Below are 26,644 nucleotides of genomic sequence, written 5' to 3'. Positions count from 1 at the left end.
TGACGCCTGCAGTCCTGGCGCTCCCAGCCTCCTTGGGAGGATGCAGGTGAGGGGACGTGAGCCCTGCCCACTGTAGATCCTCTTTGCCACCTGCAAAGAGATGCAGCAGAGGAGGGAAAGCTTTTAGGTGTCTTCTGATCCTTCTGTTTCCACTTTTCTGAAGAACAGCAGTCGATCTCTAGACCCAGAAAGGACTTCAGAAGTCACGCAGTCCAAACTTCACCAAGATGGCAGCAGTAAAACTCGGGGGCGGGGGTACTGTGACTTGCCTGAGGTCTTGTAGACAATTCGTGGCAGAGCCAGACCCATTATTAATAATAACAACAACAGGACTTCCCTGGTGGTCCAGTGGTTAAGGCTCCACGCTTCCACCACAGGGGGCGAGGGTTCAATCCCTGGTCTGGGAAGTTCTGTGTTCCACATGGTGCAGCCCAAAAATAATGATCATAATAATAGCAACAAAAACAATAACAAATAACACGACTAAGCGCTAACTCTTTGCCAATGCCCCTTCTAAATATTGATATTTTACGTGCATTAAATTTCCTTTGCCTTAGCAATAAAGCCATGCTATGAAGTAAGTATGGTCGTTTTCCCCATTTTACAGGTAGGGAAAACTGAGGCACGGGGACATGAGGAGGATAGGATAGAACCAGGGTTCAAATTGAGCCAGTGGGACTCCAGAGCCCACACTCTTGGCCACAACAGTCTCATTCCTGATCTGAGGTTCTTACAGGCTGGCTCTCTGGGGTTGTCATTTTATCAGAAATGTAAAGACTTGCCCGGTTTGGAACAAAGCCAGCACCACCTCTCTCTCAGAGAATGTTCCACTTGGGGATTTTAATGTAAGTTGTCATCTCTCTGGCATTTTCCATGGTCTCTGTTAGATCCACTAGTGTGACACTGGAGAGTTTGAAGTCCTTGTACCCTAGACAAGAATATTTGCTCGAATGTTCCACTCAAGAGGATGTTTTTAAATTGTGTGTGTGTGTGTGTGCGCATGTGTGTGTGTGTGTGAACGCGAGGCCAAGGGAAGTAAGAATCTTTGGCCACTGGGTTGCACTTTCTGGCAAAGTAAATGTTCCAAATTAAGCCATAGGCATCGATTTGAGTCTTGCAGAAGAACCACCCCCAAGTATAGGGACTGTTGAACGTGGAGAGGGGAGCCTCTGCTTTAAGGCTCACTCACTGTCCAAACGGGGACTTGCCCCAGGCCCGGTCAGTCCTCTGATTCTACCACTGTAGCTAGACTCGCTCTGGCTTCCCAGCCTCAGCCTCTCCAGGGGCCAAACCAAAATCATCTTTGCCTACAGATATTTTCCATGCTTCACATTTAATCTCTCTCCAAGAGTCCCCAGCCAGACGGTCCATATCTGAGCAGTGAGGATGTTTGCAGAGTTCGTCTGAGTTTGGTCTCAGCCCATGGCCCTTTGCTCAGGGAGGTGGATCTGGAAAGACATTGAAATCATCCCTGCTAGCTGGATCCCCAGGAATGGGATAAGGTCCTGAGAAGGCCATTGGGTTGAGTTTACCTTTTGGACCACAGTGTCCACAGTTGAAAGACTAACCACAGGTTTGCGATTCTTACCTTACTTTGAAGAAACAGTCATAGCTGTTATACAGTGTCTTTAAAATGTTTGAATTTACTTCTGTTAGCAATTTGGTGTGACCACCAGAGAAAGTGATTAAGATTCTTATGACTCTTTGAATCTTGAGTTAGTTTGCTAATATGTTTATCTTCATTCGGCTTTCTAAATAAGCTCCTTCCTTGCCATTTTCTTGGGTTTTTTACCACTTTGTGATAAATTCATATGGGTTCTCACCTCAAACAAAACTAAGACTCCGGGCTTCCCTGGTGGCACAGTGGTTGAGAGTCCGCCTGCCGATGCAGGGGACACGGGTTCGTGCCCCGGTCCGGGAGGATCCCACACGCCGCAGAGCGGCTGGGCCCCGTGAGCCATGGCTGCCGAGCCTGCGCGTCTGGAGCCTGGGCTCCGCAACGGGAGAGGCCACAGCAGTGAGAAGCCTGCGTACCGCAAAAAAACAAAAACAAACAAACAAACAAAAAAAACCTAAGATTCCAAAATATGTAGTAACTTATTCACTTTTTTTCTAATGAGATAACTTTTCTTTGCATGTTCTTTGGACATAAAAGCTGTTTGAAAAGGCCTTGGATGTCGCTGTTGACGGCTCTGTTGACACTTGGGCAACATCAGTGCCCCAAGTGAGGAAATTCTGTCACCTTTTCTCTTCCCACTTGGTTTTGATAGTGATTTCCAGCCACTTGAGAGAGAAATGAAGGTGTGTCTACATGTGGTATCCAAGCCCCAGATAAAAGCCCCAAACCCTGGAATGTCATTCAGACATTGGACTCCCTGAAAAAGTAGTCCCAGTGTATGTATACCAGTGGCATATTTTCATGTGTGATTGATTCTGAGAGCAACTCTGTCTCTGAAAGACTAAGGATGAGGGGATGACAGAGCGAGTGGAACAATCTAGAAATGGTCAGGTCAAGGGTAGACTCTCTCCTCTTGGCTGAATGTTTAGCCAGCGGCAGCTGTGTCTCCCAGCTGAGGGCCGATGTTCGCTGGTGATGATTTTTCAGGTAGCTGATCAGGTAACGCTGCCTCCTTGGGAAGCTGGTTGAGAGACACAGAGGCCCAGGCGGCTGCTGACACTGACATGAATTGACCCTTGTGTTCTGGTCCCACAGGCCCGCACTCAGAGCCTCCATCCTGCAATGCCAACTCCATCTCCTGCCCTTCAGCCTGCACTTGCAGTAATAACATCGTGGACTGTCGAGGGAAGGGCTTGATGGAGATCCCCGCCAACTTGCCAGAGGGCATCGTTGAAATGTAAGTGCCTGTCTGCCGCCCTCTGTCCCTGACGAGTGCGCCTCTTGGTCTCATCCAGTCCCCCACAGGCTGGCGGCATGCTGGGCTGTTAGAGCTGACTGTTGAAAGCACTCAGCAATCTCTTTGCTCTCTTTCCAGGCTTTCCCAGGTATGATAGCTCAGGGGTCAAGAGCGTAGATTCTAGAGCACAGTCAGCAAATGACAGCCCGTGGGCCAAGTATGTCCACCACCTATTTTTGTAAATAAAGTTTTATTGGAACACAGCCACACCCATTCATTTATGTATTGCCTATGACTGTTCTTGTAGGGCATTACTGAATAGTTGTGACCAAGGAACTTACAGCCCACCAAGCCTAATATATCTTCTGTCTGGCCCTTTGCAGTAAAGGTTGGCCAGTCCCTGCCCTAGAGTCACCCCGGGATTATATCCTGGCTCTACCATGTACTAGCTGTTTGTGATTATGGGCAAAACAATTGCTCTCCCTCGTCTCTAGTATTCTCATTTATAGTAATGTGATAATTATAGTATTACTGAATGGGTCATTGTGAAAACTAAATGAAATACCACATGTAAAGCACTTAATATAGCCCTTGACAGAAGGGCAAGCCTTCTATAAAATGGTGGTGGAGGAGGAAAGTATACAAATAATGAACTGATTTCACAGCTACTATTACTGAGCAAGAGACTGAGCTCTTAATCATTTCAAATCAGATTATTGTCGTCTAGATTAGACCTTTAGGTAATGAGACAAGATTGTGTGTGTCTATGTGTGTGCACAGGTATCCAAAACTCCAGTAAAATTTGTTTGTCCCCGTAGCTTAATCTTGTCCACTCTTCTCTCATATGTTAGAAAATGGCCAGTGTCTCATTCTGGATTGAGTAGAGGGTCAGTGAACATTGACCTGAAGGTCACTCTTTACATGACAATAACTGTTTTCATTCTACCTTCATCTTTAGATGGCTTTATTAAACACATGATTAGATGGAACCCCCCCAACTAGAAACATCATTAGATAAAATCCCTCCAAATAAAAGATATTGTATACATTTCCCTCACCTCTCTGCTGCATCATCTCCTCTCCCTACTCTCCCTCCCCCTCCCCCTCCTCTCCTTCCTCCTCCTCCCTTTTCCCCTCCCCCCTTCCTCTTTCTCCTCTTATGCCTGCCCTTCTGTTCCCAATGCATTCCAATAGATGACCCATTGACCCTTTCATTCATTCATGCATTCATTCAACAAACATCTATTGTGAGCCCACTGTGGTCCAATCATTGTTCTGTGCTTAGGGAGCAGCAGTGAACAAAATAGACCAAATTTCTGCCTTTATGGTGCTTGCATTCTAGTTGAGGGAACAGTGCAACAAACAATAAACAGAACAAAGTGAATTAGATATTATGTTAGAAGATGGTAGGTTCTGTGGAGAAAAATAAAGAAGTGAGTGAGAGAAAAAGCAAGTGGATATCTGGAGGAGAGTATTGCAAATAGAGGGGACAGCATGCACAAAGGCCCTGAGGTAGGACTGTGCCTGGTATACCAGAAGGCCAGTGTGGCTGGAGTGGAGGAAACACAAGGAAGAGTGTCAGGGAATGAGGTCAGAGGGGTAATGAGGGGCCAGATCATTTTAATGACTTTGGTTTCACCCTGATTGAGATGAGAAGAAACATACAACTTACAACAGGGGAGCCTTTGTTTCTTCTTTCTTCAGTTGCTTTGTCAGCTTTTCTCTGATTCCCTTTCAAACGTTCTTCCCCAGCCCCAGTGGACACAACCCATGCCTCCACACCCTTCCTGCAGGCAGCAGCTAGTCAGCCACGTGTGTTCTTTTGGCCCTGAAATCCACACCTTCTGTACCTTCCTCCACCTTCACTCAGCCGTCAGTCTTCTTTTAGCAAAAACCAACAGTGAATTCCCTTTGTGCTTTGCTGTGACTCGCCTTCACTCCTTGTGGTCCCTTGCTCTAACCTTGGAGAGCCCTTCCTTCCTGGGACTTCACTTAGACCTCACACCTGTCCCGCCCATCCCCACCCCCTGCCCTTTGTCCCCCATTTCACCCTACACCTGTCCCTCCTCTCTGCCTTTTCTGTACCGTTCCCCCATCTCTTTTCTCCCTCCCTTGATCCACCCCCCCTTCTTTCCCTCTCTGCACCCACAGTCTTCCCACCTTCCTCCCCAGCCCAGTCTCTTTCTCTACCCATTTAACCCTGTGCTCCTCACTACAAGAGCCATTCCCTCTATCCATGCCAGGGTAGGACTCTGGGCCTCCCAACAAGGGTGTCAAGACAGAATTCCTGCCAACATTCATCTCATTTCAGATTCCCATAGCACCTTGCTTTGTTTCTCTGCCCCGCCTTGTTCCTTTCCCCTTCCATCTGCCAGTTTTTATCTTTTCTCTTTGGCAACCACAGACCTTCCGCTGACCAGGTCTCAGACCACAGCCGTCCCCACGCCTGCCCTGATTCAGGAGCTCGGGCCTGCCCACCTGCCTCTCCCACTCTACATCCCTATACCTCCAGCCTGGGCCTCACGGGCACACAGCTCAGGTGTCTGGGGGAGAGAAATTACAGACGTCCCCACTGGAGATGCGACCCATGGCGGCCAGACCATACCTGGGCCATTGAGCTCACACCTGGACATTGAATTTTAAAAGGAACGTTGACAAGCTAGACTAGTTATTTCTGAAAGGCTGTCTGATTATTACTGAGTTTTTCCTTAAATGAGGTCAAGTAAGAATAACAAGAACAGGGCTTCCCTGGTTGCGCAGGGGTTGAGAGTTCGCCTGCCGATGCAGGGGACATGGGTTCGTGTCCTGGTCCGGGAGGATCCCACATGCCGCGGAGCGGCTGGGCCCGTGAGCCATGGCCACTGAGCCTGCGCGTCCGGAGCCTGTGCTCGGCAACAGGCGAGGCCACAGCAGTGAGAGGCCCGCGTACCGCAAAAAAAAAAAAAAAAGAATAACAAGAACAATGTGATCTTTTTGCATTGAGCAAAAATATTCCATTTCAAGAAGTGTCCTTTATTTTAAATTTCTAGACTTCCTTACTCTGTTATCATTGTTGTTAAAAATACTCTTCATTTTATAAAATGATGTCCACGGAAGGATGAGTATGTAATATAAATATGTGTTTAATCATATGTGTCATTATTATTATATAATTATAAATATAAGTCTATATATAAGTGTTATGTATAATAGACATACAGAGATTGCCTTAATTGACAAAATAAGAGGTCTGTAACCACCTAGCCTATGAAATCTAGAAGTCTGGGAATGGCCAACCTAGCTAGAGTACTTCTAAAAATAAGCAGCCGCAAACAGCAAGCACGGTCTTAAGAGTGTAGACCGTGAATCCAGGCAGACCCACATTTTAGCTCTGCCCTGCCTTTCCGCCATTGGCAAATAACGTTTCTGAGTCTTGGTTTACTCAACTGAAAAATTCAGAGGCTAGTGGTACCGTCTTAATGGTTTGTGTGAAAGTGAAATGAATATATGCTATCAGATGCTTAGTATTGGGTCTGGCCCATAGGATATACTATGTTAGCAGCGATTGGTATTGTTTTACTACAACTGCAGCTACTACTACCACCACTTTTATATTAGGCATGGTGAGAAAGGTTGGAAACCACATCACGGGAGCTGAAGCTACCTGCAGAAGATCCCTCCATAAAGCTCCATCAATTCTTTGAAGATTATGGTTGAGAGAACAGGTTCAAGAATTAGGCTAGACACTTGCATTGTGAATTGAGCGTGGCAATAGCTCATCTTCATGCAAATGTATGCAGACATGCAAATAAGGCTGCCCCTGTTGACCCGGCACACACGACCCACCAGACAGATTGCCTAGAACTTCTCTTGCTGTGTTTGTCTCATTCTCCTCTGTGATAAAATAAAGCTGAGGCATTAAAGCAGATGAGGCAAGATTCTCTGGTTAGATACTGGGAGAGGTGACATGTAAGAGAGACCTTTGCAGAGGAAACCTGTTTGTTCCCTAAGGCAACGAAGCTCGTGCCTGGGGATCTGTGTGTTGGCCTAAAAGTCTTTTTTTTTTTTTTTCGGTACGCGGGCCTCTCACTGTTGTGGCCTCTCCCGTTGCGGAGCACAGGCTCCGGACGCGTAGGCTCAGCGGCCATGGCTCATGGGCCCAGCAGCTCCACGGCATGTGGGATCTTCCCGGACTGGGGCACGAACCCGTGTCCCCTGCATCGGCAGGTGAACCCTTAACCACTGCGCCACCAGGGAAGCCCCTAAATGTCTTTTGAGCCGTTAAAATTCATCCTCTTATCAATGAGAGAAGACCAGCAGGTGGGGGAGGTTGAAAGATGAGAAAGAGGGAGCAGAGAGTAGAAACTGTAGCATGCACCCCAAGATGCACAGGAAGTGTCTGATTTATCATCCCAAAGACATCTGAACATGACTTCTCTTTTTACCATCAAGAATCCCACCTCATGTCCATAGCCACCTATATAACCCAGATTTCTCCTTCTCTTTAGCGTCGCTTTGCACCACATCTGGTTCTCTGTTCCCTGTATGTGCAATCCTTAGCCGGTAGTGATGCTCTTGAACCTTGGGAGGGGTTCTGCACTCCCCAACATTCAGGGGAAGGAAGGTCTATCTCTCATGCAAAGCAATCTGGCAGACTCTTTTAGATTTTTTTCAAAGCCAAGGCAGCTCAGAGAAGTGTGCACTGGTCTCCCTGAATAGCAGAGCCAATTCCTCTAAAAACAGCTTTCTTCCAGAGAACCCACAGTGAGACGGTTCACTGCAGATTTTCCTCAAAACTGAGCTCCCACCAACAGCACTGTTCTTGCTGCTCCATGTCGTTTCTCTGAACCCGCTCCAGCCTCCAGCAGGGATAGATTCTGGGAAGAGCCAGAGGCCCACACGTTCTTCTGTTCTGTGGTCTTCGTTCCGCCCTCCTGGCCTCAGGGCTCGACAGGGGCCATCTGTACCTAGAACCTCATCTTCATCTCTGTCCCATCTTCTTCCATTTTTGCTCTGTACCTCCACTTAGTGTCATCCCGGGTCTCATGCCCTTGGCTATAACAGGTAAGTTTAGTTGCCAGAGAAAGGCTGTGGATGGACGTAAACGTCAAATCCTAAATCAAAAGCATGTAGGGGAAAAGGTAGCCCCATTTTCCACCTAGCCTCACCTCAACCCCACTGTTTATCTGGGGTGGGGAGATAAACAATGGTTTATCTGCTAAACAAAGCAAATATGCCCCCATGATACTGGTCACCAGGGACATTTTTAAAAAGAGAGAAAAGTTTAAAAACAAAGCAGCCAGCAGAGCAAAAGGGCTGGAGAGCTCTGGAAATCATCAACATCCGGGATTCTTTTCCTTTTCTAAAAAAATTGAAGTATAGTTATTTACTAGGTTGTGCCAGTCTCTGCTGTACAGCAAAGTGACTCAGTTTTACACATATATACATTCTTTTTTTTATATTCTTTTCCATTCTGGTTTATCCCAGGATATTGAATATAGTTCCCTGTGCTATACAGTAGGACCTTGTTGTTTATCCATTCTAAATGTAATAGTTTGCATTTACCGACCCCAAATTCCCAGTCCATCCCTCTCCCTCCCCCACCTCTCCCTTGGCAACCACAAGTCTGTTCTGTATGTCTGTGAGTCTGTTTCTGACCTGTAGATAGGTTCATTTGTGCCATATTTTAGATTCCACATGTAAGTGATATCATATGGTATTTGTCTTTCTCTTTCTGACTTATTTCACTTAGTGTGATCATCTCTAGCTGCAGCCACATTGCTGCAAATGGCATTATTTTGTTCTTTTTTATGGCTGCGTAATATTCCATTGTATATACATACCACATCTTCTTCTGAGGACACGAGGTTTCTGGGGGGCTGCCATGTGGAAGGAGGGGGGATGGGGTGGGTTGGGGGCAGGTGGGATAAAGGTGAAGCTGATCAGGCAGCAGAATAATTAAGAACAGAGCCTTGTGGTAGATAGTCCTGGGTTTGGATCCCGGTTCTGCCTCTTTGGGTAGCTTTCTTAACATCTCATGTGTCACTTCGTTCCCATCTTTGCAAAATGGGGCTCATCGTCCCTACTCGAGATTCTCCATGAAGATTAAATAATATAACCTAATTGCATAGAAAGTTAGCACAACGTTTGAAAGCTCCTAAGTGGAATCTAAAAGGAAAAAGCTTGTGCACATGTTACATATGTGACATGATAGAATGCTTTAGTCTCAAGTTCTCATTTTTTTCTAAGTTGACGACAAAGATTTGTCTGCTGGAGGCATCTGAGAATACGCATATAATAAGAAGAGCAAATCTGGCTCTGTGTCTGCACCTCGGTTTTCTGTAGGCAATGCCAGGTGCTCTGCAAAGCTGGTTAGGAATGACTCATGTCACATATGCCCACATGCCTCATCTCTGTTGTTATTGTATTAGTGATACTACTTGCTTTGTAGTATTGCTGAAGGAATAAAATGAGCCAGTGTGTGAAGAGCACAGTGTCTGATATATAGAAAGCCCTCAATCAATGGTAGATGTCCACCATTATTGCAACCGATATTCGAATCCAGCTCCAGAAACTCTTTATCAGGTGACTTGCTGCCATGGCCCTGCACTAGCTATGCCCCTGCCAGTCCCTCTGGCATCACGTTGACTTATGTGTTGCTAGAAATATATTGTGTTCAGTCGCGTGTTTGCGAATGACAGATCATTAAGGAAGCACTGAGGAACTAGGGCAAATCAATACAGAACACAAATGACTGAAGCCCCCATCAGATGTTCGCATTGCTTCTACCAGCGCCGGGAGACGCTCAGATGTTTGGTTTGTATGTTTGTTTTTATGCTAGTTCTATTAAATCAGTTTGCAGCCGGAAGAATGTTTGCCAGAGAAAGACACATGTGCCAGTTAAGAGAGACCAAAGACAGCCGCTGGCTTCAGACACATCCCTAAATGTGACAGTTTTTGCTGATGCTTTTTGTCCTTCACACTGAATTTTTGTCCCTGGGAGTACGGATCTTTGCATGCTTGTTCCAAGCCATGTAAACCCCACCAGAGGCTGCTGCTGCGTAGAGCCTGTGTGTGTGCCCACACACGTGCGTGTGCACACACACCCCAGAGTTCCTTCCTTGACCGAGGGGCAGTTTTCCTGAGGATAAGTGGGCAATGACTAAAGGAATAGAGGTGCCTCAGCAGCCAACGGTATTCAGCAAAGCTCAGTGACCGAGAGTGCAGGCTTTCCAATGGGATGAACTTGAGTTTGAGTCCCGGCTGTAGCTCTTCCTGGCTTTGTGAATATGGACAAGTGACTTAACGTCTCTGAGCCTCGGTGTTCTCATGTTTAAAGTGGGAGTAGTGATAACAAACAGGATCTGCCTCAGAGAGGTGTCAATACTAAGTTAGATGTACGGTGCAGAGCTCTTAGTGTGATGCCTGACTTACAAGTCCAAGCTAATACCTAGTAGCTCTTACTGTCATTGTCCTCACCCTTGCCTTAACTTTACATCTGCAGTACACCGACAAGCTCTAATGCCCCCTGGGGCAAGGCTCACCCGCATCATGTCCTGGCCTTGGCACCCTGTAAGGGTGTTCCCTGTCCAGCGGGTACCCACAGCAGCATAAGAGGCAGAGAGACTGCAGAAATAAAGACCATCCCCAGAGTGTGCAAGGGTAGAGCGTACAGGATACACAGCAACGTCCCTGCCAGGGTTAACAGGCTGAGATGGGAATTCTTTGTTCAAAGCCACACCTTTGCAGTCTATTTGCATATTTTATACATATATTGTTATATATGTGTGTGTGTGTGTGTGTGTGTGTGTGTGTATACACACACATGCATCTATATTCCATCTTCCCTCAACTCCTACAGCCTTTTTACAACATACCTACTTCTGCAGAGACTGCATGATGTCTCAGAATGAGTACTGGGGTCTTCACCCCTTAAACTTTTCTGGGACTTTGGGAAAGCTATGTTAGTATATGGACTTCACTTTCTCTGTTTTCAAAAAATAGAGAAGGCAGTGCATCCAATGGACAGAAAGAGAAAGATGCCAGTTCCGCCACCTATTAGCTCTGGCACTTCGGATAGGCTCTTTGATCATGTAGGTTTTATTTTCCTCGTCCACAAAGTAGGGCCAACACAGCTTGCCTCAGAAGTGTAAGGATTCACAGAGATAATAGACCTAAACCAACTGGATTCCACAAAGGACAACTCTTCTTGTTAGGTTAGCAATAAAATCTGGTTCTGTGATGGACCGTCTTGGGCTGGTCTCTATCACCAGATGATTAAACTCCTTGGGGATGGGTATCACATCCTACTCACTGTTTCGTCCTTCCCTTAGCTCTTGCACCCATTGCTAAAGTGGACGTTATTCATTATGAACTGCACGGTCAGCCAGCTGACCTGACTAGCTTGGGCTCTTGGCCTGCAGCCGGGAGCAGTGCAAAAACTGAGGGGATTGCCATCGTTACAGACAGTGGCTCTCTCCAGAGGCATCCTCCAGCCGCAATCCCCCTGCCAAAATGGCAGGTGAACCCCAGGATTCCTGGAGAGCATCTGCCACCCGACTGGCAGCCCCAGAGGTTCACAGAGCTGCTGCCTTGGCTGAGAAATCCCTGAACTCTGCTCAGCTGGGAAATGAGAATGTCCTTGGAACTTCTCAGTCAAGGCAGCCTGCCCGGGTCTGCTGCCTCCGTGGGTGGCTATATCCAGGAGCCCGCAGCCTCTGCGACCTCGTGGCATGCTTTTTTGGCTCACCACAGGCCAACCAGGCCGCTGTCCAGCCAGCCTATGCCCACGTGCTCGATAGAGCACACTCCCCGGCCCCTCCGGCCCCAAAGAGGCTCTCTTAATAGACCGTGGCAGCCTCATTTGTAGACTCGATTCATCCGGCAGCCAAGAATGATCTGTCCTGATGCTCCCTCTCTCCTCGCAGCCACCCTTCCTCTTTCTCCACCCCCCTCACCCCCTTCCTTCGGCCTGGAGAGTGATTTGTCTGTGTTATGGGTAGGCCTGACAAACCATTCCACGTTAGCAGCTGAGATGTTGTTTGAAATGGGAAAATTGCTGGCAGACTGCTCCATTAGTGGTTCCAGTAACAAATACTCTCTTTCCCCCAATGAAGATGAGATTGCAGAGGCACAAATTAATACAACTGCCTCCCCTCTTCTGCAGCGGGGATTACTCTTCAAGATGAATGGGTTCATCCCAGCCAGAAGTGTGCATCCTCCAAATGGAGCCTCCAAGGGAGCCAGTTCCTCCCATGTCTGCCTTGTGCTCCGCCCAGCCCTCCCCTTGCGCGCGCGCACGCGCGCACACACACACACACACACACACACACACACACACTTTTTTGTGTCTTCCCAGCAGAGGGTTTGGGGATCATTCATGCCAAATGAGGAGGTGATGAAAAGATCCACACCTCGGAGAGGCGGGAGATGTGGACCAGGCCACCATTCATCACCTCTAATAGCAGGCCCCGCCTTCCGCTCATGCCTGTTTCCCACCACACCTGTTCTTGGCGGCGGGAAGTCATTTGATAGATGAAAGAATGAAGGATGAAAAGGCTTGCTCACTCCCCATGCTCCTTCTCTTCCAAGGAAGCTCTGGGCCCTGGGCCTGCAGCATCTCTTGTTCTTTCCGGAGTAATAGGAGAGAGAGCAATTCAGCAAAATCCGTAAGGCCATAAAGCTACAGGTTGTAGCAGCAACCCAGGGGAGTGATCCATTCGGGGCCCCTGGGGCCCTCAGGATATCAGGGAGCCAGTGTGATGAATGTCAGGCTGGGAGCCTAGAGACTTGAAGGCTATTTCTTCATCATATTAGAACAGCCGATTGAAAAACCCCGAAACAAATACTGAATCGTTAGGTTGTACACCTGAAACTAAAATTATATGTCAATTATACCTCCATTAAAAAAAAGAAAAGACCAGAAATGCAGTCTCTGCCTGTACTGCACCCCAACAGCAGGATGGTGGAGGTTTTCACTGAATGGTGACATGCTTCCAGAACAGGTAGGCATTGCTATCTGTCCATCTGTCTTTACTCTTCCTTCTCTTTATCCCTTTGACTTTTTCAGCCTTCTGGTTACTTCCGACAGCATTTTCTGAAGATGACAGCTGCCTCCCAAAGACAACGTATCGTAAACGAGAACCAAATATGCTCAAGGAGAAGACATATTTTCTAGCTTTCTCCCAGGGGTATCAGACCCTGAGCTGGCTGCCCCACACACCAGAACCCCAGTCTCTGGCTTTCGGACGGTGTTTACCAAGTCTCCCTCATCTAAGGATGTATGCCACCTGATGGGAGAGACCATCCTGTCCTCAAGGCCCCCGGCAACCATTTGTTGATGCATGGATGGTTAATCGACTCTTTTCTGCTCTGTTTCTCAGACGCCTGGAACAGAACTCCATCAAATCCATCCCTGCTGGAGCCTTCACCCAATACAAGAAACTGAAGCGAATGTGAGTCTCCCCTGGAGAGAAATGGGCCCAAATGTTTTCAGTTCGGGGGGTACTGTGTGTAGTGGGCAGGCTGCCCAGATGAGAGGCTGCATCACAACCCTCAGGAGAGTGCAGTGTCAGACCTGGAATGGCTCCCAAGACGGGGAGGTATGACCAGGGTGCTGCATTCAGATGGGGCGGTGTATGGGTTTAGGCACCTCAGATCTAAGGGCGACTCCAACTAGAGTGAAGTAAAATTATCTGGGTGGGAGGTGGGGCTGTATCAGCCTAAAACAATCCCATCTCACCATTTGATTGTCCCCTGGTTTGGGGGATGCGGACCTCAAGTAGGAGCTTCAGTAGAGATGTGGCCGTTTCCCTATATCATCCTACAGCACCGTCACCAGCATCCCTACCACCATGCACGCATTCATCTAACAAATTCTTAGCCAGTGTCCATCAGGAACAAAGAACTGTGCTGGGATCTGTGGGTAGAGGGTGAACTAAAACAAAGTCTCCTCTGATGGAGCTTGTGTATTTGAGTGGGAGGGCACAGAAATAAAACCCAGTAAATGTCAGAAACTGACCAGTACTAGAAAGTAAAACAAAAGAAGGGAAGGGGCTAGAGATTGATGGAGGGGTGGTCTCTAGATGGGTTGACCCATGAAGGCCTCTGTGTGCAAGCGACCTGAGTGAAGGAAGGGAGTGAGTCTAGAGGAGTTCTCAGGAGCATATGCATGGATGGTTTGCAGACTAGAGAGGAGGAACGGAATGAATGAAGAGAAAGTGGTGGGGATTGTGCTGGAGACGTAGATAAGGGCCAGCTCCCGTGGGCTCTTTAGACCATGGTAAGGACTTTCTAATCTTTGTAAGTGAGATAAGAAGCCTTGGAACCTCCCTTGCCCATATGATGATCCCCAGCATGGCCATTACCACCATATCCAATACCACGCCATCACTGCAGCTTATCAGTACCTGCTGACACCAACCCTGCAGTGTACCTTCCCTACTCCATTGACAGCATCTGAGCCTCACGGCCCTCGTCCCTGCCATCGTGGTAACGTCATCAGCACCACCCCTCCCCATCACGTGACCACCCTGAGCAGGGATCTGTGAGTCACTCAGAGCGGGGTGCTCTGAAGGGAGGCTAGTAGGATTCAGAAACAACCCAGCCATTGCCATCACAGATAATAAGAGCCTAGGAGGGAGGCTCCTGTCCCTTTTCCAGGCTAAGAAATCATTTATTATAGCCCAGTAATCACGGTGCTGCTTTCATTGCGCCTGCCTACTCCCTCTGGCCCCCCCACACAGAGAAAAGAGAGAGGGCAGGTAGAAATATGCATGGACTTGGGTTTTGTTCCCTTGCACCGCAGGCTGATTCATCGGTTTCCCTTGAGTAGGAGGGCCTGCATTAAAGAGGTTAAGTGTCTGCTTGCTCCTTTTATGTTAAAAATAAACATCCCTGCGAAACAGTGGCATTGGTACGCTTTACCCTCAGATCCTAGGAAGCCAACTTCCCATCTCCCTGGAAAGCCACACCAAACAAGATTTTCTCCTGGTACAGTTCCAGAAGTAGAAACCAACATGATGCGCCAGCTCTAAGCACATACTCCTTCCCTCCCTTTGGCAGCCTTCCTGCTGGAGGAGCTGTATAAATACAGGCCTTAATATTTAAACCTTGGGCCATTAATCTCCTGGCCTCCCTGCTTCTCCAGCTCACTCCCCATATGCACCCCCCCCCAATTCATTTTTAAAGCCCAGCTTGATTATGCAGCCAGATAGTAATTTCAGTGAAAAATGACAAGTTCGGTCACTGCCCCAACCTATATCTCTTACATGATTTAAGTGACTGCTCTAATTTTTTGCGAAGTCCAGGTAATTTAGAGTGTGACTATGTTTTACTGTCCTTTCTCCATCCCATTGGAGTTGCCATGATCTGTGCATTCAAAATTCATAAGATCTTCTCCGTCACGACCTGGGAAGTAAATTTCATTTTGGATCACTTCTGATGCTATTGATATTTACTATGATGCCCTTTCCCCACCCCCCCACCCCCAACCAAGGGGATGGCGGTAGGGAAGAGAGACCACTTAAAATTTTTTCTGACTAACAGAACTTCAGAAACCCGGACTGAAGTGCAAGGGCTTTGGAGAAGTAGGGTCCCTGGTGAAAACGGAATTTAAAACCCTAAGGGTGAACTCCTCCTAGGTATACGTGACCAGTTTATCTCTGATATCTCACAGAAAAAAGTTTTCCCTCAGCTGTGAGTGAACCTCATCCTCTTCTTATCTCCAATGACAAAAAGAAAAAAAAATTTTCCTTGATTGAATGGCTTGATTCAATGTTGAATGGCTTTGTCCCTGAAGAGGATGAATTTCTAGCGATCAGCTTAGTGTAAAAAATGTACTTCCAGGTGAAAACTAGTACCAAGATACAGGCGCCACCTGCAGGGAGAGTAGCAGACGTTACAGAGGATGCCCCAGTCTTACAGGGTTGGTTAACCGAGAGCGCTGACACTTGAAGGCCAAACCTTCAAAGGTGTTGAGTTCTTTCCCTCCCACGTTCTAAGGTAGAGCAATATTCCACGAGTTCCACCAGTTCCCAGTGTCTCACGCTTATAATCCCCGCTTGACCCTCGTCGGCACTGGAATTTACCACCTTTCTTCTGAACTGTATGCAAAGGCCACTTCTTCTCCGCCGTCCAGTTTATCAAGCCCCAGGGGACTGGGGTAGGCTTGAGACAGACCAGATTCTGAAATACTGGTCTAAAGTAAGACTCAGAAACCCCCTGCTTGGGAATCATCTGGAGGTTTGTTACGTATGCAGATTTCTAACCCCAGTTCTCCAGAGGGCCAAATCAGACCCTCTGTGGGTGCATTTTAATAAACACCCTAGTGAGGTTTGAGAACCACTGGTCATCGAGGGCGACCCAAACTCCAGAAGTCAGCTCTGGGACCCCCTGAGCGTGGAGATGGGTGGGCACTGAAGCCTTCCCCGGTCTACCTTCCTGTCCAGGGCCACCACCTTCTGCACCCATCACGGTGAAATGGAAGGGAGACTGGAGATGCCAGCTCTGTACCCAAATCGCTGTGTCCAGTCACTTGTGGCTACAGGTCCTTTACCTGTGGCTGCTGTTCCCTTCCTGCAGAATGAAGAACTAAGATGAAGTGACCACCAGGGTCAGTTCCCAGCTAAACTATCACTTCTCCGGTCCCCATTCCCCAGCATCTCCAAATCACGAGACATCTCACCTTGTCCTTAGAGACGGGTGCATGCAGGAGTCTAGCTCTGAACTAAACATGAATTTGCCCTGACAAGGCTAAAGCAGAGGGCTTCCCCACTGGTCACAGAACCTCCTCTGACACGGCAGAGGGCCAAGGACCTTGAAGGGACATCACATTAAAAATGTCAGGAAAAAAAAAACACCAAAGAAATAAACAAATGAGGCTTTCTCACTAGTCTGATCCGAGCACCGACCCTGCACGCTTGCCTGAAATGCCTTGCTAGGCAGCCAGGCTGAGGGCTAGCAAGATTAGGATAATCCGGAGCATTTGCTTGTTAAGACCCTTATACAAAAGCAGAGCTCTGAAGAAAAGGCCAGTGTAAGCTGACTAGTTTGCGAGCACAATCTGTGGATTTGTTAGATCTCGCCTGCTAAAGGGATAAGCTGCGATCTCGCCTGCTAAAGGGATAAGCTCGACAGCCGTGCCTAAGAAACCTTAACCTGTGGAGTATCTTTCAACTCACAGGTCTTGGAAACAAGGAGGGAAGGGGGCAGAGGACTAGGCAAAGGTTGTTGGATGGCCCTTTTGAAGGATAGTAGAAGGAGGAGAGAAACAGGCAGAAGGACTAGCTTAAGAGGCTGTGGGGCTTGGGCGTCTGGCCTCGCTGGAGGTAATTGCTAAGGAATCTGCTTAGATGTTCTTGCTTCTCAATATTCCCTTCCCTCCTCCTTGTTGATTCTCCGAGACCCCAGCTCTCCCTCTTCTCCACAAAAGCAAAGACCCATTGATTTATTTTGGTAAAGAAAAGGAACCAGGGAGGTTCATTGTAGCTGGAAATTGGAGCATCTCCCCTTCCGGGGACAGGAGCCCCAAGGCTGCCCCTGAGCTAATAACTCCTAAAAAGAAGTCTCCCTCTTCAGGAAAGTGTTGTTAGTGAGACAGGTGCTCAGAAGACCCTGGGGTGCTGCAGAGTGAGCAGCCTCTGGGTCAGGGAGATTCCTCTGCACCAGCGAGGCCAGGTTAGCTGCCTTCTAACACACAGCATCCTTCTCGCTCACATTATCCCAAAGCCCTGATCATCATCGCCCTGGGCTTGTTCCCGTCTCACGAGGACCACCAGCGACAAGCCCACATCTCAAAGCCATCCCATGAGAATCTCATGATGTCTTTACATCACCCGGCCTGGAAGATGCACTGAACCAGACAGAGACTTAAGTCACTGCTCAAAACCTCCATTCAGGTCAGGAAGGAAAAGTCACTGGGGAGGTGAAATGACTCAGGACTTCTGGGGACAAAAATAAGCATTTGCCAAGGCGTGAGGCAAGAAAGTGAGGCTTACGGGAACCTTGGGCTGTGTTTGGCCAAGGCCAGCTTTTGCTTTGTTTATGCTATAATTGCTCGGTTGTGAGACCTACGATGAGGCCCTAACCTAACTGGCTTCCATTTCCCACCTGCAAAGTGAAGGCTCGCGTGTGCATGGCCCTATGTCAAAGTCAAGGTGCCACGAGTGAGCATTCTTTGAAAGCCAAGGAGAGTGGTACAAATACAGAGCATTTTATCATGCGGCAGTTGAACTGAATGATCCTTAAGCCCCTGCTCGCACACTCTGAATAAATAAATTGATTAAGTGATGAATTCATCCTCACCATTTTGCATACCTGAAATGCTTGGTCCACACTTTAGGAACGGCCATAGCACACCTTGAGCTATGTTCTCAGAGTCTCTGGTTAATTTTTCAGAGACATCAGCAAGAATCAGATCTCGGACATCGCTCCAGACGCCTTCCAGGGTCTGAAATCACTCACATCTCTGTAAGTGGGGAGCAAAGCACGTAGGGTGTGGGTGGGAGCATGGGCGAGGGGGGCGTCCATATGTTTCAGGGGGTGTTTATCAAGGTTTTATGTTCCCTTACACACTTGTGTCAACCTGGTAAAAGAAACAAATATTTCTTCAGGGGAAATTGATCTTGGGGAATATTTCTACAAGCCCAAATGCATTCTTTTTATTGATTAAGTGCCCAGCAGCCTTCCTGGTTATTGGCTTCTAATTCAAATGCATCTTCTCCTCTAACCGCACTCCCATCCCACATGCCTAGGCAGTGCTGTCCGGGGAGGTGGAGGGAGAGAGTCGTAATGTATGATTATTACCATGTGCCCATTTTACCCGTGCATGTGACCTTGTCAAGGAAGGAGCTCATTTTCTTCCTCTGATTTGAAGCCTTTTTCTCCAGACCAACCTCACGGCTATTGTCCTGAGAAAGCATTAACCCCATCCTATAAGCCTTTCTTTTCTTTGACTTTTAAACCCTAAAGCAGCCTAGTGGATGGAACCAAAGCTGTGCCCACCAGGGGCTCAGAGACCCTCAGGGGCAGCGAAGTACAGAGCTTTGTCCTGATTTCTGCCAGTGACTCGCCCTGTGGCACAGGGACTGTCACTTGAGTCTCCTGTACGCATTCCCTCACAGGCAAAATGGGGACGATGACACCTTTCCTGCCCGACACACATTCATGATTACAGTCCCAACAATCATTGGCAGTACTTACTGAGCACCTACTGTGTACCTGGTGCTATTCTAGGAGGCTTGCAAGTTTCACCCTCACCATGACCTAAAATATAGGATCTATCCTCTCCTGTCTTTAATGGTTGGAGAAATTGGGTGATCTAATCTCCACACAGACAGAGGTTTTTATTTCTTTTGATCCTGGCTGAATCTCTGGCACCTCAAACAGTACCTGGCACGTAGTTATCGTGCCCAAAAAAATGTGTTGAATAAATAAACGTAACTTATCCAAAGTCCGCGGTAACAAGCGAGAGAGGCAGGATTTAGACCCAAGCAGTCTGACTCCAGAACCGTGCTCTTGGTCCCCATGCTATGCTGCCCTCCTGAGATAACATAAAAAGTATAAGATACAGCAAAGGTATCATCAGTTGATATTTTTTGTATTATTTGGTGACCTGCCCACCCGGGCAAGAGTGAGGATGCTCAGAGGCAAGCTGTCCATGCTTTGTCTCTCTGTGCAACCGGTTTGTTTAATGGATAAGTGGGCAGGTAACAAGACACACATTCTTCCCCCAGCTGGCCCTATCCCACTGGGAAGGGGCTGAAGACAGGGAAGTCTCTTGATTCAGTTGTTGCCTGCTGCTGGCGGAGTCAAGTAGTTTCATTTATCAGGTAGAACATCTGGCTGGGATAGCAAAGACAGAATTGTGTGTGAGATTAGTGTCTGCTTATTGCGCTGAAGATCACAGAGGAGAAGGGAGAGTGGCCATCTGCCACCGCGGTCCTATCCCTGTCCCCACCCTCCTGTTCCCCTTGTCTGCTGTCCCTCTGCTGGGATCTGGGAACAGTCTGAGGACAGTGAGACGCTTCCTGTCTTGCAGGAAAAGAAATTCAAAATCTGGTTGCCAAACAGGACATTGGCATGCCACTAGCCAATTCTGAAATATATCAGGGCATTGTTTAAGTGAAGCGCCTCTCACCCCCAATGCATGCATTTAGCCATTCAGTAGATGCCTCCTGTGTACTGAGTAGCCTTATAGGCACTGAGAATGTGGCAGTGAACTGGACAGACAAGACCCTTGACATCATGGAGCTTTGAATACCAACACACCCAATCCAAAGTCAGGAATGGCCAACGGAAAGGGCAGGAAAGCCTTTACCCCAGACCTCTTCATTCTTTTTTTTTAAATTTATTTATTTTTGGCTGCACTGGGTCTTCGCTGCTGCGCGCGGGCTTTCTCTAGTTGCGGTGAGCGGGGGCTGCTCTTCGTTGTGGTGCGCGGGCTTCTCATTGCGGTGGCTTCTCTTGTTGCGGAGCATGGGCTCTAGGCACACGGGCTCCAGTAGTTGTGTCACGTAGGCTCAGTAGTTGTGGCTCGCGGGCTCTAGAGCACAGGCTCAGTAGTTGTGGCGCACGGGCTTAGTTGCTCCGCGGCATGTAGGATCTTCCCGGACCAGGGCTCGAACCCATGTCCCCTGCAGTGGCAGGCGGATTCTTAACCACTGCACCACCAGGAGAGCCCAGAGCTGTTCATTCTTTCAACAGATATTTATTGTGTTAGATCCTATTCAGATTTCGACTCTAGGGACCCAACCATGAGCAAGCCACATGATGTCACCACATACAGAACCTATACTCAAGGGGGCCAGTGCGGGCGGCACAGAAAATGTTTAAAATAAATAAATGTATAAGTAATATAACATGACGTAATGAAAAGGGATGAAGAAATAAAAATAGAGTGACAGGTGGTAGAAAATGTTGACTAAGATATTCAAGAGAAGCTTCCCAAGGACGAGGTGTTTGAGCCCAGATCTGAAAGGTGGGAAGGAAAGTCAAGGAGAGATCTGGGGATAAAGCCAGACAGGTCTACACCCAGGTGCCCCAAGGTGGACCCACAGCCCACGTCAGCCTGCCGGAGAGTAGTTTTGACCCACTGAAGCTTAGAGACGCCCCATACGGACACATGATTTGAGGAACCCCTCCCCCCCCGCCAGCCCCGTTGTCCCTCCGGCTTCTGCTACGCTGCAGGTTCTAACATCAGCGAACAGACAGTGACACGACTGCATTTGGCACAGTGAGCAGTGGGACATTAATAATATGAATTACAAATGCAAGCCTGAGCCATTGTGCTGACTTTTATTTAGCCGTTAGTTTGTTGAAACATTCATGAAACACACCCGCAGGCTGAGCGGGAGGCTCACTCTTCACTCCTGGTGGCGTCTGGAAGATGGGGAGTTGGGTTTATCGCTCCCATTGACCGTTTCCTCATCCTAATATTTGGCCTCCTCGATGACACATCACAGCCTGAATTTGCAATCTGAGTGGGGATCGAATCCTGCGTTCATTCAAGGCACTCCAGAGCTCGAGAGGGAATTTTTTTTTTTTAATTCTTCTTAGCTAAGTTCCCTCCATCTCGGAGGAGGCTGGACCCAAGAGACAGCAAAGTCTGTGCCATGGATGAGAGCAGAGAGAGGCCAGCAGTGTCTTCGGGGGAGGCAGACCCAGTACACTTCTTCCCTAAGCCTCACAGATCACCAGAGACCAGCCCTTGAATAGGACACCCAGTGTGAGGGACTCTGTAGGCTGGAAGAGAGAAGGGTAAAAGAATTCTGAGTTCCTTAGCTCTTGGAGCTCAGAGGATAGGAAAAAAGGCTGTAATGTAGAAGCTGCTGGTACCGCGATAACAATTCCTTGCTCCCTAGTTTTTCCTAAGAGCCAGTCCTTGACTCAGCAGTCCCTGAGCCATCTGGATAGGACGCCAGATACCCAAAGCCCTGTCTAGATGGATGATAAAGGACTCAGCTCAGGAATTCCTAGGATGCAACAGGATATTAAAAGGAAACGTTCTATATAGGCTGGGCTCAGCCTGATCAATACCCATTGAAGACAAGAAAACACAGGGCCGGCCAGCTTCCCACACATCTTATTTACTGCTGGGGTGTGAGTCATATTAGCAGCTCTGGGAGACACCACAAAGCGATTGCGTCTTCCTATTGTGGGTGATTTATTGAGCTGGGCTGCCCAGGGGTAGGACAGGCTGGAGCCCATTTCTCCTCGCCTCCCGGACAGCCTGCCCCTGCAGCCCCCCCAGTGGCACTAGCCCACTGTCTCACTGGGGAGGAGAAGGTGAGGCAGGCTGGGGAAGCCAGCGCTCTGAGATGCCCCCCAGAGCGGGCCAAGCGGGTGGCCTCCTCCTTGAAGGAGTTCCAGTGGCCTCTCATCCGCAGTGACCGCTGTCCTCTCTGCTCTTTTCCAGGGTGCTCTATGGGAACAAGATCACCGAGATTGCCAAGGGATTGTTTGACGGGCTGGTGTCCCTACAGCTGCTGTGAGTAGGAACTTTGTCACTAATCGTGTCTCTGGAACTATTTGCAGGCTCTTTCCTGCAAACTTTGAGCCGTGCTCCGTAGAGTTCTTCTTTTGACTTTATGCCCATTAAAAGAAAAAAAAAACATTTTTTTTTGAGCTGTCCACCCCGTACCTCCATCACCTCTTCTTGGCGGAAGGAGAGCCAGGGAGTTGGCAAAGGAAGCCTAAGGTCAATGTAAACGAGCTATAGATGATACAGCTCGGGAGCCTGGCCCAGGTATGAGTCACTAACCTCAGGCTTGAGGGGCTAGAAATTAAGCCAGAGGTGAATCCTACGAAGGGAAGCATGGGGCAGGGGTGTGCTCGGAACTTAGGGAACTAAAATATTCATACACCGTATTCCAATACGAAAGCTGAAACAGAGCTGCCGGTAGACATGAGACCTTGAAGAAGGGTAGGGGTGGGGCAGTGAAATAATTAGAGAAGGAGCATGATCGATCACCGCTGTGACTCTATCTGGGTAAGATATGGCTGAGATGGGAAGCGTTTATTTAATTTAAAGGAAGATCTGTTGCCTCAAATTTTAAGCTCTGGGATTATTTATTTGCATTTGTTTCATTGCGGTCATTTGAGCTTAAATGTTTGAAGAAGATAAATGAACTCTGATGTGGAGAGGCCAGGAAAGGAATTCAGCTCATCCTGTATTTTAAGATTTCATGACTGGGGGAGAATTATCTCTGGTTTGTGATCAGGTAGCCATAGTATCTACACGCATGTACTATGGGTGTGGGGAGTGTGTGTGTGTGTGTACGTGTGCGCGCGTGCACGTCCATATCTGCTCAGGGACCATCACGATTCCTATCGGTATTAGGAATTGATCTTGAGTATCCTGTGAGCGATGGAAGATACCAAGTTTCAGAGAGGGAGAGGACTTGTCCTCAGTCACACAGCAAAATAGGTGTGGAAGCTGGAGTAGAGCTTATGTGGTCCTGTGGCTCAGAAGCCTCCCGGACCTCTGAATAGCACAAGATGTATGTTCCCAGCGGCGTGCATCTGAGTACAGGTGAACGTGTGTGCGTACGCGTGCACATTTGTATGCGTGCCATTGTAAAACCACCTCTAAGTCACAGGCGGGAAGGAAGGGGCCTGGGGCCTCCCTGCTCCCGTGGGCCGTTACGTGAAGCTCCATTATGAGCTTGCGCACCGTGTAGTCAAGTTGTGGCTCTGATGGGTGGGCGGCCAGGAGCAATGGTGAATAGAAGAAGGTTGGCAACACATCTCACATGGTGACATCCAAAGAAAAAGGAAGTGAGACGTTTCCTTTCGCCTTTTCTTCTCACATTCACTCCCTCCCCTTCCCATGTCCTGTTAAGACTCAGCCCTGGACAGAGTCTCCTAAGACAATATAAGAATGTGAATCGTGTCCAGATGAGACGCCCAGCTGGTTTCCAGGCAGCACATCCATCGCAGCGATAGTCAGGTTTGTTTCAATGAAGCCGAAAGCAAGAGAAAGAAAATTCTGTTCTTTTTCTCTGCATCCCACCCATCCAGCCCTTCACACCTCTGTCTCCGTGTCTGTCTCACTCTCTGTGTCTCTGTGTACCTACCTACTAGTGTTCAAAGGTTGCAGCCCTTGGTGGGCCTTTGTGGCTCTTTGTTAGAATAACATGCCAGGGCTCTGCAGGGAGCTGGGGGGTTCACAGATGGTATTCTTTGCTTGTAGCAAAGAAACTGTAAGTTATAACGGCCACTATAAGGCCAGTTAACTGTAGCTATTAATCCCTTCCAAGAAGAGTAACAATAGCATGGCCTAGAGTTAGATTTGGAGGTGGTGCGTTTCACTGGGCTGGAGTGAATATCCTTTTACAGTCTGTGTTTTGACCGCAGAAAGCTCTATGCCCTTGCATGCATTAAGGAGAAATGTAGCATGCGTCGAAGTGCCTAGCACAGTGCAGGGCATGTAGCAAAGATTCCATAAATGCATGTTTTGAGAGTCCGCCTGCCGATGCAGGGGACGCGGGTTCGTGCCCCGGTCCGGGAAGATCCCACATGCCGCGAAGCGGCTGGGTCCGTGAGCCATGGCTGCTGAGCCTGCGCGTCCGGAGCCTGTGGTCCACAACGGGAGAGGCTACAACAGTGAGAGGCCCGCATACTGCAAAAAATACATAAATAAATAAAATAAAAATAAAAAAAGGAAATGTATCCCAGCTCCAAGCTGACAGCAGTCGTGAGATGACTGGAGTTAACAGGACTTTGCATGGACGGGGAAGGCAACTCTGGTTGAGTATCACCATTTTGAGCAGAGGGAGTTGAGTAGCTGGGAGTAAAGACAAAGCATCCCCCCTTCTCCCGAGACTGAGAAGTTGACACAACTCAGGCCACCTCACTTTCCAGAAAGAACCAGCAACTGTAGCCGTCATTGGGCTTTGACCTGCTGTTGAGCAGTTAGAAAGCAGGTCCTGATTAGATCTAATTTAACGTTCAGCCTGCGGTAGATTGGATTTCTCCTTGTTAGACTGGAGACACTCCGATAAGAAGGCTCTGATTAGAATACCCTGCTAGTCTGGGAAATTTCCTGTCCTTTGACTCGAAGACTTTTTGCAAGAGGTTTGTGTTTTTTTCTTCTCTCTCCATCTCTCAAGTTATGGGCGCATCACAAAGCCAAGCTGTCTCTGCCACCCAGAATGATCTTGGATGTTTCCTTTCTGGCCCTTGTCGCGATGCTACCAGGAGTAAAGCAGGTGCACTGTAGTTGGTTGTCCTGACTGCCCATCTCCCCTTTCCCTGTTTCTCTAAACTTTTCAGCTCTTCCACCACACTTGCCCAGCCTGTTCTGTACCCAGCCCTCCTGGGTCATTCTCTTGCCCTGTTTATTCGGGCAGATGGCCAATGCTGATAGGAGAATGTCTCAGCCTTCAGAGTTTCTCAGAGGCTGCAGCAAATGGGTCTCCATGGACAAGCTTCAGCAGTCCTGGGAAGGACCCCCAAACCCCTATCCTCTTGGTGTCAGCCTCACAGAGTCACCTCCTTTAGTTGGACTTCCAAAATCTTCAGGGCTTCCAGGACAGCCTCTCACCCAGCTGGTATGGAAACCTGTCCCACGCACCCTGGGACAAATCCTACTGCTCTTTTGCTGATAAGTTTCTGTGATAAGTTGTCTCAGTGTAGTTAGAAGGTTAGGAAGCTCTTTCTTATACTAAACCTCAGTCATGGTTTCTGGGAAACTCAGAAAAGGCTATTCTCATATTCTTCAAGTGTTTGAAAATAGCTAGTATGTCTCCCTGTAATTAATCCTAAACAGGTTCAGTTCCTGCAGACTTTCACTGTATAAACACACATTTGTTATCAGTAACAACCCTTATGATCTTCGGGGGATGCAAGGGAGCCTGTCAGTTTCCTTCCTTAAAACAGGCTACTGGAACACGAGTCAGGTGCCCAGTAGGGCAAGAAGTGTGTTTAGAGACTCCCTCCTAAACTGCAGAGAACTGAAATTTCCCACACAGAGACATCTCAGAATCCAAGGTTAGGACCAGACATGCCACTGGGCATGGGCGCCCAACTCTGATCACCTGAGAAGTGACCTATCCTCTTCTCCCAGGCTCCGTCCACACCCTTCCTCACCAGAGAAAGAGTGAAAGCTTAGCTGTTCGCCGTTGCCCTGCCCACCCTGGCTCCTGGGTTTCTAGGATGTGAGTGGAGATGATGATCCTGAGTGTGCAGCCAGCCAGAGTGCCCCCAGATATGTCACCTTGCAGCTCAGGGGTCAGTCCTCCCCAAGGCAAGGAAAGCAAGCAGTCAGCGTGTCTCCGGAGCCATCACTTTCCCCTCTGATGGGCAGCAGTAAGCTGCGTCGTTACAGCTCCCCCGGGGGATCGGCACATGCAGTTAGTACTCATTGATTGCATGGCATATGCACGGAAGAGGGATTCAAGTGGGGCAGGCGGTCATTTGAGGTGGAAGCTTTCGTGTAAATGCTGGCTCCGGTCGATGTTAAACCTGCTCCGGGAGGTCTTAACCAAACCAGACTGTCTTAGGGCTGGAATAAGTTAAGACAGCCTAGCACCTGTTGTTTGATTTTCTTGGAAGGCAGACAAGACCACTGGAGCATCTTGGAGTTTTCCAAGCAACATGCCAGTTACAGGGCAGTGAGCAAAACTCCGCTCCCTATAGCTCACTTTCCCTTATCGGCTGTTTTGCAAGTACAACTACTGCTGCTGCTGACAACAGCTACCATTTATTGAATACTTAATATGTTCCAGAACCTGTGCTAAGCAATTTCATATACACCATCTCATCTAACCTTTACAACCATACTAAGAGAAAGGTATTGTTCAGAGGCCCGT

The 26,644-nt window shown here is 48.3% G+C and overlaps 1 protein-coding gene across 3 annotated transcripts in view; it reads left to right on the top strand.

Annotated features, from left to right (window-relative positions):
* SLIT3 (slit guidance ligand 3) overlaps positions 1-26,644 on the top strand; it is a 610,083-nt gene that overhangs the window by 472,702 nt on the left and 110,737 nt on the right. For all 3 annotated transcript variants that reach the window (XM_079918438.1, XM_079918437.1, XM_079918439.1), the window contains 4 exons: positions 2,714-2,855; positions 13,217-13,288; positions 18,231-18,302; positions 22,249-22,320. In XM_079918438.1, the coding sequence (XP_079774564.1) occupies positions 2,714-2,855; positions 13,217-13,288; positions 18,231-18,302; positions 22,249-22,320 (358 nt within the window). The remainder of the gene's footprint in view (positions 1-2,713; positions 2,856-13,216; positions 13,289-18,230; positions 18,303-22,248; positions 22,321-26,644) is intronic.

This window comes from Stenella coeruleoalba (assembly GCF_951394435.1).
Source record: "Stenella coeruleoalba genome assembly, chromosome: 3".
Classification (NCBI taxonomy): domain Eukaryota; kingdom Metazoa; phylum Chordata; class Mammalia; order Artiodactyla; family Delphinidae; genus Stenella; species Stenella coeruleoalba.
Note: the sequence above shows the minus strand (reverse complement) of the source record. Positions and strands in the feature narration are given on the sequence as shown.